Source organism: Hipposideros armiger, unplaced genomic scaffold, assembly GCF_001890085.2.
Source record: "Hipposideros armiger isolate ML-2016 unplaced genomic scaffold, ASM189008v1 scaffold_962, whole genome shotgun sequence".
In the NCBI taxonomy this organism is placed as follows: domain Eukaryota; kingdom Metazoa; phylum Chordata; class Mammalia; order Chiroptera; family Hipposideridae; genus Hipposideros; species Hipposideros armiger.
In genome coordinates this window covers 264,159-278,895 of record NW_017732312.1, presented here as the reverse complement: position 1 = coordinate 278,895, position 14,737 = coordinate 264,159, and the positions used below count along the sequence as shown (strand labels likewise).

Here is a 14,737-nt window from a genome sequence, read left to right as displayed (position 1 = left end):
CTCCTTCCACCGTGGTCCCTCTGCCTCTCTGTCTTATCTGTTAACAGGGCTGCCCTGCTAGGCTGAATGTGGGGACCCGCTTTTCTGCCTGTAGCTTTCTTCCTGTGACGCACCATGGCCTGATCGCCAGCCCTCGGTAGTTGACTTGCTAATTCCACATCTCTTAATGTCTCAGGTGCAGAGCAGGTCGGGATGCTAAACCCAATCTGGTCTTTAGAGTGAGCAAATTTATGCACCAAGAGAAGAAAGGACTGCATGTATATTAAACTATTTCCATGTGCTTAAAAAAAAATAGAACAGGAAGGGGGTAGGTAAATTCATCAATGACATCTCTCTCTACTAACAGCTAGAAGTTGGAGATTTGGGGGTCACACCTCTAACACTCAGGGTGTGTCCAACGACAGTTTTTTCATGGGCTCACCCACCGTCAGACAAAAAAGCAGAGTTTAGGGACTTAGGAGTATTAGGTGATCCTTCTCTGAACTAACCATTATGATATTTCTTCTATGATTCCATACACTATTGACTACCCTGGTAGTTCATATTAATTTATGTTTTAGAGGTCATCTAGTTGAAATCCTTCGCTTTATACAAGAGATGGGAAAATAAAGGTGCTGACACCTAAAGTGATTTTCTTAAGGTCAAACACCTAGAGAGAGAACAAGAACTGAAACCACCATTTTTTCAGGAGCCAGTCTCTGTGATGTTGCCATAGTACAAAATTTATCAGAGTTCCATATGCACGCACGAGAAGCCCTAAAGCCGACTGCTCCCTTCTAGAAATAGCTGAGACACGGCCACTAATGGCACAAGATATTCTCCAAGAGGGAGTTTTTCTTCGTGACTCCTCATTGTCATGATGTAACACGAAGACTTTCATCTTCATTGCATTTGTGCCTCAGTACGGCTACACATATAATTTTGATATCTAATTATGCCCTCAAAATCTGGTGTAAAAAAAGCATAAACTTTAAAAGATTTAGAGAAGTGCTATTTTTTTTTGCTATAATGAAAGTTCTCAGATACATGGACATTTGCACTGTTAAACGGCAGCATTTTAGTCAATGACTAGTCTTACTACACAAGCTTTCTTTCATAGTTTATACTATTTTTATCAGCAAATTGTCTTACAAATCTATGGCTATTTGGATAGCACAGCCCTTGAGACATTTTATTAAAAGGGTTTGTAGTGTCATTAAAACAGATGGAACAATATAGCAGTTATTATTAATGAATTATTTGTTTGACTCAGTTATTGTGCAGTTCCCAGAGATCTGTACTAGAAATAAATCTGTTTATTTACATACCTGTTTTGAAAAAATTGCCAAATCACATGCTTCTTTTTCTGAAATCGTTTTTGAGTCTCTATCATTCTTCATCAGGATATTACAGGATCCCTCACGTTTTGTAGAATAGGAATACAGATTGTGAGCATTTCTTGCGACTTCTGTTGGTGTTGCCCCAATCTTTTGATTTTTAAAAGAAGAAGACCTCCGGTCCCTCCTTAACTGCTGCCTTCTCTTGTAACCCCGGTATTTGCTCTGAATGAACACTGCCGCTTTATCCTCTTCGTCCTGGGCATGTGTTGTTGGTTCAGTTTGCCTGTCTCTGACTGTCCCGTGCCTCAGGTGGCTTCTCTGCAGGCTGCATAGGGATGCGTTCTGGGTGACCACAGATGTCTTCACTGACCTTTGGCTAAAACTAGGTTGCAAAGTTTTTTTTAAAGAAGGCTGCTTGGTCTCATTCTCAGCTAGCCAAAGTCCTGGGTAGCTGGGCCTTTCTGCTATGGCCTTCTTTTCTAGATTTGCTGCTTTGGAGTCTTCAAAATTCCTCTCCTCTGTATAGCTCTGGTAGTAAGTCTGGATCACAGTGTCCCCCTTCCCCACTTTGCTTATTTTACTGTTCTCTTCCAGGTCTCCCACGAACTTCTGTCTGGAGCTGACTTCTGCCCAAGGGTCCCCTACCAGATATAATTCTTGCTTAGCCTCTTCCCCATACACGTTATTCATTTTTTTCTGAGTTTGGTATCCTCTGTTGTTACTTTCCACAGCATTAGTGGCTTCCTCGTCAGCTCTGAAAGTGGAAGTCTTCACTACCGAGGTACTCCCTTTGTTATTTGGAGCTGGAATGACGGTTTCATTCGTCGAGACTGCATTTTCTGTCTGTTTCTTCACAAAAGATTCCCTGTGTAAGACACACTGTATCTGAATATATGATACTAAATAGGAGTGTATTTGGCAATAGCGACATGTTACATAATGTTGGGAGGACAAGAAAAGGAATAATAAAGCTAAAAAAAAAACAACTTATCAAGTCACATTAATCAAGTGGTTGCCAAAATGTTCTCTCTGGCGACAGCTATGATGGTTACTCACATAATGATAAAACCAGTTTCCACTTAGAGTGAGAAATATTCCAGCATGTTTTCACTTTATGAGGAAGGTATCAAAATCTTAGGAATTTAATCACTTCAAATATGTCCTTTTCAAAACAAAGTACCTGCAGTGAGGAGATGCTGTGGAAAATATATCTAGATTTGAGACCAGTAAGCGGGGTATTTTTACTAGGCTGACATGTACTTTAATAAGCTCTAAGTCTAGTGAGCACAGGAAATATTTTAGAGAATTAAAGGAAAAGCAGTGTCCCTGCTACAGTTCATGATCATATAATATGTCATTCCAAATTATTTCATACTTATTACTTTACCAATATCCTTGCAAAATGATTTTACCATAACCCGAAGATAAGACCCTCTCTTAAGACACACAATTTTTTGTTGTTGTTGTTGTTAGGGCAAAACCCCAACAAGATCAATTTGGCATGAAAAGGTGTTAAGATGGAGTCAAAATGTCATAATCTGACACCCCGACATACTATTGGGGGCTTCTGCCAAAACCTTTTCATTTTGGCTCAGGAAAGCCATGGGAGAGTTTTGGCCTTTTGTAAAGAAGGGCTTTTCTTTGAGTCACACTTGGAAAAGCTATTGGGACTCAATTTTCCTCGTTCCACTGGCCACATCCTAGGCCTACTATGGCATCCTCGGTCTTACACAGGAGGCATGACAGAATCCCCGTTATTCTGTCAGGGATCAGAGAGCTAGGCAGGGAATCAAGAACGCCATAATTTTGATGAGTGGCTATGCTAGTATTTTGAGTACCTCCATAATGACCCCCAGAGAATGCTCACATTAGTCAGAATACAATTAATGAGAGAAGATAAACTATAGCACAAAGCTATAGCAATCCAAACAGTACGGTAATGGTATAAAAATAAACACATAGATCAATGGAACAGAACAGAGAGCCCAGAAACACACATGCTCATTTATGGTCAATGAATTTATGACAAAAAAGCCAAGAATACATACAATGGGGCAAGGATAGTCTCTTAAAAAATGGTGTTAGGAAAACTGAACAGCCACATGCACAACAACGTAACTGACTGGACTCCCATCTTATATCACACACAGAAATAAACTCAAAATGGGTGAAAGACTTGAATGGAAAATCTGAAACCATAAAACACCTGGAAGAAAACATAGAGGGTAAGCTCCTTGACATCAGTCTTGGCAATAGGTTTTTGGATTTGACACCAAAAGCACAGGCAACAAAAGCAAAAATCAAATAGTGAGACTATATTAAATGAAAAAGCTTCTGCACAGCAAAGGAAACCATCAACAAAATAAAAAGGCAATCTGCCAAGTGAGAGAATATATTTGCAAATCATATACCTGATAAGGGGCCAATATTTAAAACATATAGAGAACTCAATAGTAAAAAATTAAAATAACCCAATTTAAAAATGGGCAGATCTGAATAGACATTTTTCAAAGAGGGCATACAAATAGCCAACAGACACATGAAAAGGTGCTCAACATCACTAATCATCAGGGAAATGCAAATCAAAACCACAATTAGGTAGCACCTCATTGTTAGATGTTGAATGGCTATTATCAAAAAGACGACAGATAAGTGTTGGTGAGAATGTGGAGAAAAGGAAATCCTTGCGCACTATTGGTGAGAATTTAAATTGGTGCAGCTACTATGGAAATCAGTATGGAGGATCCTCCAAAACTTAAAAACAGAACTATCATATGACCCAGCAATTCCACTTCTGGGTATTTAACCAAAGGAAATGAAACCATTATATGAAGAGATATCTGCACTCCCATGTTCACTGCAGTATTATTCACAATAGCCAAGACATGGAAACAACCTAAGTGTCCATCAATGGATGAATGGTATATGTGTACACTAGAGTACTTGTTCAGCCATGAGAAAGAAAGAAATCCTGCCATTTGAGACAACATGATGGACCTTGATGGAATTATGCTAAGTGAAACGAACCAAACAAAGACAAATATTGCGTGGTATCACTTATATGTGGAATCTAAAAAAAAGAAAGTCAAACTCACAGAAACAGAGGTAGAAAGATGGTTGCCAAGGGTGGGGGGATGGGAGAAATAGGGAATGGTTGGTAAAAGGATACAGACTTTCAGCTATAAGATGTATAAGGTCTAATGATCTAACGTAAAACATGGTGACTGTAGTTGATAATGCTGTAGGGTATAATTAAGTATTGCTAAGAGAGTAGAACTTAAGTGTTTTCACCAAATGATGAAAAAATAGATAATTATGTGAAGTGATGAATATGTTATATAACTAGATCAGGGAATCCTTTCACAATGTATTCATACATATTGGGTTGTCAGAAAAGTCATGACGCATTTTTGCAATGAAATACATAGAAAATATACATCATGACTTTCCCGACAACCTAATATGATCATCATGATATACACTTTAAATGTCTTACAATTTGATATATCAATTATACCTCAATAAAACTGAAATCTTAAAAAAAGATGAATGAGTTTTGGGGATCTAATATACAGTATGGTGACTGCTAATACTTATTATATACTTGAAAGTTGCTAAGAGAGTTCTTAAATGTTCTCAACACACACACACACACACACACACACACACACACACACACACACACACACACACCCCTACCTGTAATTATTGAGATGATGGAATGTTAACTGACCTTTCTGCATCATTTCACAATATACATGTGTATCGAATCACCATGCTGTACACCATAAATGTACACAATGCTGTATATCAATTAAATCTCAATAAATTTGAAAAAAAAAGACAAGAGGCCTAGGGTTGGAGCTGGAATCATCTTTATCTTCCTAAAAAACCACTTATTCATGTTTCAATCAATTCAAGCAAAATCTAGATATTTTTCCCCTCCCCTGATCGCTGCCAAGCAAGGCAGATTCCCTCCCCCTTGTCCCCACTGCACCCTTTACACATTTTAATAGCACAGTTAACTCATGTTACTAGGATCATATATTTATTGATTGTATTTCTTTTCCATGATTCTGCGAGCAATTTGGGTATAAGGATTTTGTTTCATTTATCTATGTATCCCTACTGCTTAGCATAAAGCCTACTGTATAAATGAATTCAGGTAGATCTAATAACATGCATTTAGAAATACAGATATGGAAGCTTAAGAGAAAAAAAGGACAAAGGTGCTATGCTTTAGAGATTAGATTATGATTTAGGAGCTGGTGGTATGCTGGTTACTAAGGCCTCAGGAATGAATGAGAGAGCCCAATATTTAGATGTAGAGATGGATTTAAATATGGGAAGAGGAGAAGGAATTAGCAAAGGACACTCAGAATTAGGAGCAGAAATGTAGACAGCAGTGTGGCAGAAGCCTAGGAAGAAAAGAGTTTGAGACGGAAAGTGTGGTCATCAGTGTGAAATGCCAAGGAACTCTCAAAAAAGATAAAAAATCTGAAAGTGGGCACTGGTGTTCGCTGACATTTCATTAAAGACTGTGAACTTTATTTTGTGACTTTACAGATTTGGAAAATCTATGGTGTCAAAATGGTATATGAATGACATTATTATACCTTTTATTTTCAAAGTTTTTCTTGTAGTCAAATTCCTGATGATGAGTCTGAATGCTTGTTACTGCTGTGTTTTTCGTGTTAATGATTTCTTTTCTTTGTTTCCTGACTAGATGTCCTCTTGCAGCTGGAACATATAAGGCCCACAGTGTTAATCATAATAAATAAAAGAACATTACTGAAATGAGTAGAAACAAATGTTTTTTTTCCCCATCAATGTCAAAGAAGAAAATGAAATTAAAGATTCCAAATAGAACAGGTTCATAAAACATATGGGATTCATTAACAAGACTCTTTTAGAGGACAAGGTATAGCAAGAAAATAATTAAAGTACCTTTTGTTTTAAGGAGGGTACTAAGATGTAACTAAAATAATAGAAATGAGTGAAGTTGATGAAAAAGACAAAATGTGCTTATTTGCTTAAAATCTGGTAATAATTATTTTCTTTTTATTTTTGCCATGTTAAGTTATTCATGGGAGAAAGCCTCTATTATCTAAGTATATTTTTGGACCTTTTGGCCAATTATCCTTGGAGTCAGATATATTTCAGAATTCAGATTTAAACCTTTTTTTTTTAATTTTAGAAAGGTAATTCAGAGCAAATGACATATAGTCTATCACACGCTCCATGTCAGGGCAGCATTCCATAATCAAACATGAATATTTCTGCAGAAAACACAATATTTTCCTAAGTGGGATGAATAAAGGACTATAAATATTAGGTCATGTTTCACTTCCAAATGAGTTATGAAAAACCTTTTTTTCTGAGTGTTTTATAAATTTGGGAATTGTGGATAAAGAATTAGACCCCAAACTACAGGGATGCATTTTGATGTCCCAGTGAGAAGTCAAGGGCTTAACTTCCAAAAAGAGATGATAATGTGTATTACAGATCGACAGAACTGGGACTGGGACATGAATCTCTTGAATAGTTAGTCAGCTATTCTGCCCACCACGTCAGTATTCTTCAGAACACAGGCTGCAAATCAATAGTGGATTATAAAATTGATTTAGTGGGCTAAATCTAGCATCCAAAAATGAAATGGAATAAACAAGAATAGAAAATATCAGAATGCACTATTTGCAGTATGTGTGTACAGAGTAAAATATATTTTTTACTATGGATGTCCAGTCAAAAATTTTTGAAAGATACTGTACTGAGTCATATTAGGTTCTAAATTTAGTTTCTTATACAAGACTAGAAAGCAAAATCCAGTCTATGAATGCATTTTAATACAAATTTTTGAAATATGATTATAAATATTATTTCCCTCCAGTTAATAAAAAGAAATGAATGCACTTTAAAAGGAGATTTAATTAAGCCATCAAAAATTATGGCAAGTGGAACCTCTGAAAAAAAGTAGGAAAATTCTTACTGTCTAATGTGTTATAATAATATGATTCTTGAGATCTATAATTCAATCACTTACTGCATTTTGCACATAGGTCAATTGTGATTCATTAATACTTCACAGAAAATTTAAAAATTAAATTATTTTAGTTAAAACAAAACATTTATTCAAATATTAAAAGTGTTCATCACTAAAACACTCTAATTTACATTTAGTATAGACAAAGTATCAAGGTAACAGGTCTGGAATTGAACACAAAAGCTACATAAGAACTGGAGGTTTGAATATAAGCTTTGATTTTATGCCCATATCTAAACATTATATTTTGCTATACTATGAGATGGTCTGAGTGATTGATTACCTGACTGTAGTATTATAGCGCTCTCTTTCCTTTTCTCCTGTAGTTTTTGGTACCTTCTTGAACCCAAGAATCCTCTGACACAGGCTTGAATCAGAATAAGCTTATCAATGGCTTCCTTTCGCATTAAATTTAACTGTTCCACATGATAATATTTAAGGAACACCTTGAAAGAATTAAAATAAAATACCAATAAAATTACGGCACACAGATGTGAAACAGTCACATGCTATGCTTTGATGAACAGATTATATTCTAAATCTTTTTAGATTTTGGAAAAGTACTCTGCTTTTCTGGCTGGATGTTGTTATAACAGTGTAGATTTTTATGCTTGAAGAAGAAATAGAGTTTGGCAGTGACAGTTTCTTTGCAACAGGTAACTAGGTTTTGTTGGATGGTCCAACAAGAGTAGGGGAGGTTGAGCTCTAGTATCAGTTTTAGCATCATGTACTCTGAGCAAAGCTAAGTTTTATGCTTTTATTATTTTTTAAAAAGACAATTTCCCAAATTTAAAAATCTCACAAATTTAAAAATAGATTGTAAGACAGAAAGCAAATCTAGCTATAGTAGTTTATTTATTAAACATTTATTGAGATCTGTTATATGTACTCACCTGCTGGGATACAAAGGTGAATAAAATGGGGGCCCTGTCTTTCAGGGGCCCTAATGCTGTCAGTGGAGGGAAAAAGGCAGAGAGAGGGTCCCAGGCAGAATGAACAACTTTCTCACTAGACCCACCAACCATCCTGGAGAAAGGAGGGCTGACTTTTGATCATTTTAAAATAAAAATTAATTGGAGCAACAGAGGAGCCTGAAGGCCTGGAGATGTTCTCACCTAAGAGTTTTCAACTTCCTCCAGGAAATAGGAAGTCCCCCCCCCCCACCCCCCACTCCTTCTTTTAATGGCTACATTTACTCAGAAAATTCACCTCAAAGAGACTTTATTGAATCCACTAAGAAAGTCACTTAAATTCAAATTTAACTGCTGAGGCATGAGACCTGGTAACCCTGACCACAGAATTCTCTCAGCATTCCATTACTTAAAAGCTTGGCACCATAGGCAAACAGTTTAACATCACAGGTTTTGATTGAATTTAATTTTAATTTCTACGGGACTCTAGACGTTAATATATTTAGTCCATTCTACTGTTGACAATTCATTTAAAATTCAATCTATTTAAAAAGGTCATCATTGCTTTTTGTACAGCATTAGAAATGTTCCTACATTGAATACTTTTATCCATCTTAATGAGCTGGAAAAGGTGAAGTGGAAAAATACAAATAGCTTTAAAATGCTACTCAAATATCATGCAGAACTGGACCTGCAAAAGGCCTTTTTACAAATTAAAACTCCATTTGAAGTTACGCATGTGTTTCAGACCGTGAATTGTGAGATTTCAGCCTGACGAAAGTCATCTTTGTGAGCATCTAAAAGGAAGGGTGTGAATAAAATATCCATCATTTTAGTGCTCAGAATTTCAACTTACTATTATAAATCTAAAGTAAATATAGATTACTGAATATGTAGAACTCAGTGCAAGATAAACATTGAAACAAACTCCTTAAATTGTTACAGGGCTAACTTCTCATCTGAACATTATGAAAAATTTCTCCCACACCTCCCATCTGCAAGACACATCTAATATAAATTTCTTTGCAAATGTGGAAGTTTGTTTCAGTTTGTGTCTATGGTGTGGCTGATGGCGGTTATTCTTGAGTGGTCAATATGAGTCTTTCTTTTCTTTAGCTTTGCTCTTTTCTTCATCCCCCCACAGTGATACACTTACTTCCCTAAGACCTGGTACCCTGTCTCCTTATATCCATTGTAATGCTCTGAGGGTATCTGAGACGCCCAATGTATCCTTTCTCCAAGCAGTCACCTGTCTTACTTCCATATTTAAAACCGGTTATGATGTTTTACTTTAATTCTTTATGGGATTAAATAAACTAAGATCTCACATGTCTCAAATCTAATACATAAATGTATCAATATCCAAATACATATAGTGAGTCTAGTAATACTGGTGAATTTCACTCTGGATAAATTTCACATTTAATATCTATCTATCTATCTATCTATCTATCTATCTATCTATCTATCTATCTATCTAGATATGAGCAGATTTGAGAATTAGGAAATAAAAGAAAAACAACTCTATTTAGATCACTAAGATTCTTTACAGCTTTTGACTATATTCGGTGGTGATAAAATAGAGAAAATATATATGTCTGTTTTTAATACTATTTGACGTATACACACTATACATTTCATCCATTTTTGGGATTTATCTTCAAGATAAATTTTTCTTGGATTTCTTAAAAGAAACCTTTATGAGATCAAAGTGTTTAACTTTGCTGAAGAAAACCTTTATGAATTTATCAATTTACTTCCACTATTTTAAGCTAAGATTCCGTAACGTAAAAAGCCATAACATTTTCAACCATTGTAAAATGTTATAATTCTCAGTAAATCCAACATCATTATTAACTTTCTTTCTTGAAAATTATATGAAAACCTTACTTTTGTTTTTCCAAGAGCCCAGTTATCCAGACCAGCTTTTTCCAAAATGGAGGCACAGGTGTCAGGACTCACTGGGGGTTCCTCGCTCCACTTGTAGCAGAGAACGTGGTACCTTCAAATGGAAGAAAGGGCTAATTAGTACCTCACAAAGGGCCACCGTCTCACAGCCTGGTGGACAATTGACAGCTCTGTGAAGGGGATCCTTTAGGCATTGTCAGAACAACTCTGGAGTGAGCTGAATTCCAGACTGACACAAATCCAGACCAGTCTATTTTTATAAATTTGAGCAACGTCTTTTCAGTTTAGTGATTATTTTCAACACTTAACAGTGAACCTCTCCCACAAAAACTCTGTCACTCAAAAAAAAATTTAACAGTATTTTTTTAAAAGTAACCTTTCTCTGGGCACTAAAAACAGGACTGCAGTAGCAGGAAGCAGTAGGAACAAATTTATTTATGTTTTTCTTTTACTTTCACAAAAACATTGGAAGCCGATCTTAAAACTGGAATGAAGGAGTTTAATTCTACACAAACTTCCCCACCACTGTATACATGCCTTCTATCATTGTTTTTCCTTGAGTTCCACTATGTCTCTTCCTGGAGTTTTTCTGTTGGTTTAATACAACAATAATTGAGTGGAGGAAGTGATTAAGGGGTTAATGGAGAGACGTGAAAGATTTCCGTTCCCACAACTAGTCTGAGTTTCTAAAGGTCAGAGGCTCTTTTATTAATCTTTGAATTAAGATTTGGGTTAATCTTTTTTTCAAGGACTGGAACATAGTGGGTGATCAATTAAATGCTCATCGAATGACTAGTGAACTGTCTCTGGGATTTTGCTGTGAAAATAAACATCTAAGTAGATCAGATGTGCTTACACAGAAAGACCCAGACCCATGCTTTGTTGTACTTCTTGGTTTAAATACTTGTTTTAAAGCTAACATGCTGACTGCTAGTTTGTTTTTTATGCGTTAGCTTCATGGTTTAAATTGTGGGATTCGAGACTACAGCACTGAACATAATAAGTAATTTTGGGGTCTTGGGGCTAAGGCAAAAATGATAATGGAAACAATTATAGCTGATATGTGTTGTTGACATTTGGTTCTATCAGTAAACTTCATATATATTATTTTGTTTAATGTTCATAACCACATATTAAGGTATGTACTATTATCATAATTTCTATTTGCAAATGAGAGAGTGAAGCTTGAAGCTTTCAGAACTCAAGTAACTTTGAACAAGGTCACACATCTGGTAAGTGGCGAAAATAGAATTCAAACCTGGGTTTTCTGACTTCAAAACACATGTACTACTCTATACCAGGGGTCGGCAAACTTTTGAGATGGAAGAGCCGCCAGGGGTCAGCAAACGGCGGCTCGCAAGACACATGTGGTTCTTTGGGTACGTACATGTGGCTCTGAAGTAAAACTGAAAATGAAAATAAAACTATCATAGTTTCATTTATAAAATTTTTAATAGATTTTTATTGGGGAATTGGGGGATGGGAACAGCACTGGGGAATTGGGGGAAGGGGAACAGACAAGTTGCTGTCCTTTTTGTTCTTCAGTCTAGTTGTGGAGGACGTTGCTTCACTGGCCCAAGTTGGCACCATCATTGCGCTCTTCCCGGTCGAGGCAGATCAGTCGCCGGCTTCTGGACGGCCGCTCACGCTGGCTGCTGGCTACACACGGTAGCCCATGGCAACCCACTGCAGCAGGGGCTGCAGCCTACACCGTCGCCGGCGACTCACAGCAGCCCAGCTCCAGGTTGAGCTGTTGTTCAGCATCTTAGCTGTAGAGGGCAGTGTCACTGGCCCTCATATGTGGGATCCGAACCGTGGCCCTCTGGTGTCCCAAGTCAGCTCTTAACCAACTCATCACTTGGCCGGCCCTATAAAATTTTTAAAGGATATTATTCACATAATGGTGATTATGTAAAAATATATTTATGGCTCTCAAATAATTTTTAAATTGTTGTGAGGGACAGGATTGGCTCTTCCAGGGGTCTGCAAACTTCTGAGACGGAACATACCCAAAGAGCTGCATGTGGCTTGCAAGCCGCAGTTTGCCGACACCTGCATACTACTGCCTTTCCTAAGTTCTGGTTGTATTAGAGTTATGATAGCTAAACCACTCTATATAGGTGCCTGCTGGGAAAATGGAGCTAACTTCAGCTGTATCTTAGTACAGGGGTTCTTCTGAAATAACTAAAGTAAACCCCCAATGTCATGTGCAAAGTAAATTCATGTTGTGTCTCTTCCCTTAAGATTATTTCTTTGTCACAAAACTGAAGGGTTTCTCAACAACAGACAAAGGATCTGATGAATTTTGCATCATATGTGCTAGGAGGGTTAGTCAAAGGCTAAGGCAGGACAGAGGAGGGTCACTTAGTCCTATTTACACCTCTACTGGGCCTTTGCAATCGTTCTGCCTCCCTAAGACTCTATGCCAATTTCATGACAGCTTCCATATTAGACAGAGAGAAAAGGTTTAGCCTTTTATTTCTGGACCTTCCTGGGTTCAGAACCGCTAGCTATTCTATGTTCTCTATATACTTAGTTTTTCCTCCTTCTCATTGATCATGTAGTAATTTGCTATTCTTAATAGCATGGGACTTTGAAATACATTTAAGAATTTATTCTCACTTCTGACCTTCTAAATAAGTGGCTTTCAACTACAGTATCATCAAGGTAATATGCTCAGTTCTCTTTATGGTCCATGTTGTAAACCCATGGAGAATTTTGAAAGTATAAATTTAGTCTGGCATTCAAGGCCCTATTTTTAACCTGATCAGTTGTCCCATCTTATCTTCTGTTACTTCTGTCACTTCTCTAATATCCACTTGCCAATCCAGTCTAATCCAAGTCCTGGCTTTTGACATACCTGTACACTGAGAACGCCCCTTTCTGTCTTTTCCACAAACCACACCCTCCATCAGATCCCAGTTTGGGCCTTCTTTTATGATACCCGCTCAGCAACCCTGCTGGAGATAATCCTTCTCTCCCCTGATTTCTTATACTGTGGGCGCCATCCCCTTGGATCTTGGTGTTTATTACCTCGCACTGCTTATTAACTTTCCATGTCTATGGCTGTGCCTATTTTAACCAGGTTGTTAATTCTTGAGGATAAAGCCTGCATTTTAAAGTTTAAAATTCAATGTTTTCTACAGTGATTAGCATCATGCCTTATATATAAAAAAGTCACTAAAATATAAGGATATTTCTCTTAATACTATATTACTGTTACTTATATTAATATTTAAGCAAGCTAAAGATCAAGTCTTCTCTTAAAAAATGAAAAGTAAAATAAGGTCAAATTTTACCTTGAAATTTGAAACTCTTTTGTATCAAATACTTTGGGTTACCCACTTTCATGTACAGAATGGAGAATTTACCTATTGGCCAATAAGAATTTATATTTTTTATTTCTTAGCTTTGGTTATAAAATTGGGTCTGTTCTGTGAAAAGTGATGTCAGTGATTTGATGGCTAGCTGTATTTCTGAACTCTAAAACTTGAAATTTTAAAGTCTGTCAATCTACTATAAAAGATTTGCCAACATGAACGTCACCATACTTATGTAATTTTGCTCTCGGTCATGGAAAAGCAGTACAGTTTTCCTGTTTCAAGGTGCTCCAAATGAATACCTTTCTTTGCTTTCTTAGGTCTTTAAAGAAAAAAATAATCAGGAAGTGCCATGAATTGCTGAAAGTATGAAAATTTACAAAAAGAGTTAGAATTCTTATTCTGTTTTCTAAGGGCCTTGGTTACACCCATTAAAAGAATGCTTGAGATAGGAAGATAAAACATGACAATATTTTGTAGTTGTTTCGGAGGGAGTTAGAAATCACAGTTCCTTGTATAATCACCAAACTTTCTTTTGTTCTTAATACTAACTTATATACTCTGAAAAAGCCAGAGAACGTTGCATATGAAGAATCCCTCAATTGCTAGGTTTCACCTGAAAATTGTAATAAACTTCTGTTTTGAAAGCTGAAACTTCAAGTTTAATGGCTATAGGAATCACAGAATTGATAAACATCAGAAACATGAGTATTTAAGATATTAAATACATAAGATATTGAACTTCTTTATCACTACTGTGCTGCTTAATGTATTTTATAGCTTAATTCATTTTATATCAATCTCAAATATCAGAAAGGATTCCTTATCCCCAATCAATTCTTCATATGTTCTAAATCATCTTTAGAGACAACATCTCATTTGATTCTTATAACAATTCTATCAGGTAGTCACGGCAGATTTATTAGATGAGGAAAATGAGGTTCTGCATAGACCAGGCTTTCTCAGCCTCGGCACTGTTAACATTTTAGGCTGGATAATTATCTGTTGTGGTGGGTTGTCCTGTCCATTTTCAGATGTTTTCTGTCCCCCACTCCCCCCACCCCCAAATTTTGATTGCCAACTTCCAAACCAAACCAAACAAGAATATGACCAAAGTAAACCCCGTGAGCTTGCTATGCAAATGNACCCCCGCCCATCCCACCAGTTGTGACAACCCAAAATGTCTCCAGACATTAACACAGGTCCTTTGAGAAGCAAAATCCCCTCTCACTGAGA

The 14,737-nt window shown here is 36.7% G+C and overlaps 1 protein-coding gene across 2 annotated transcripts in view; it reads right to left on the bottom strand.

Annotated features, from left to right (window-relative positions):
* Positions 1 to 14,737, bottom strand: part of MYO3A (myosin IIIA) — a 231,473-nt gene that overhangs the window by 35,194 nt on the left and 181,542 nt on the right. For both annotated transcript variants that reach the window (XM_019630872.1, XM_019630873.1), the window contains exons 27-30: positions 10,164 to 10,275; positions 7,646 to 7,808; positions 5,936 to 6,059; positions 1,308 to 2,184 (exon numbers count right to left, since the gene is read on the bottom strand). In XM_019630872.1, the coding sequence (XP_019486417.1) occupies positions 1,308 to 2,184; positions 5,936 to 6,059; positions 7,646 to 7,808; positions 10,164 to 10,275 (1,276 nt within the window). The remainder of the gene's footprint in view (positions 1 to 1,307; positions 2,185 to 5,935; positions 6,060 to 7,645; positions 7,809 to 10,163; positions 10,276 to 14,737) is intronic.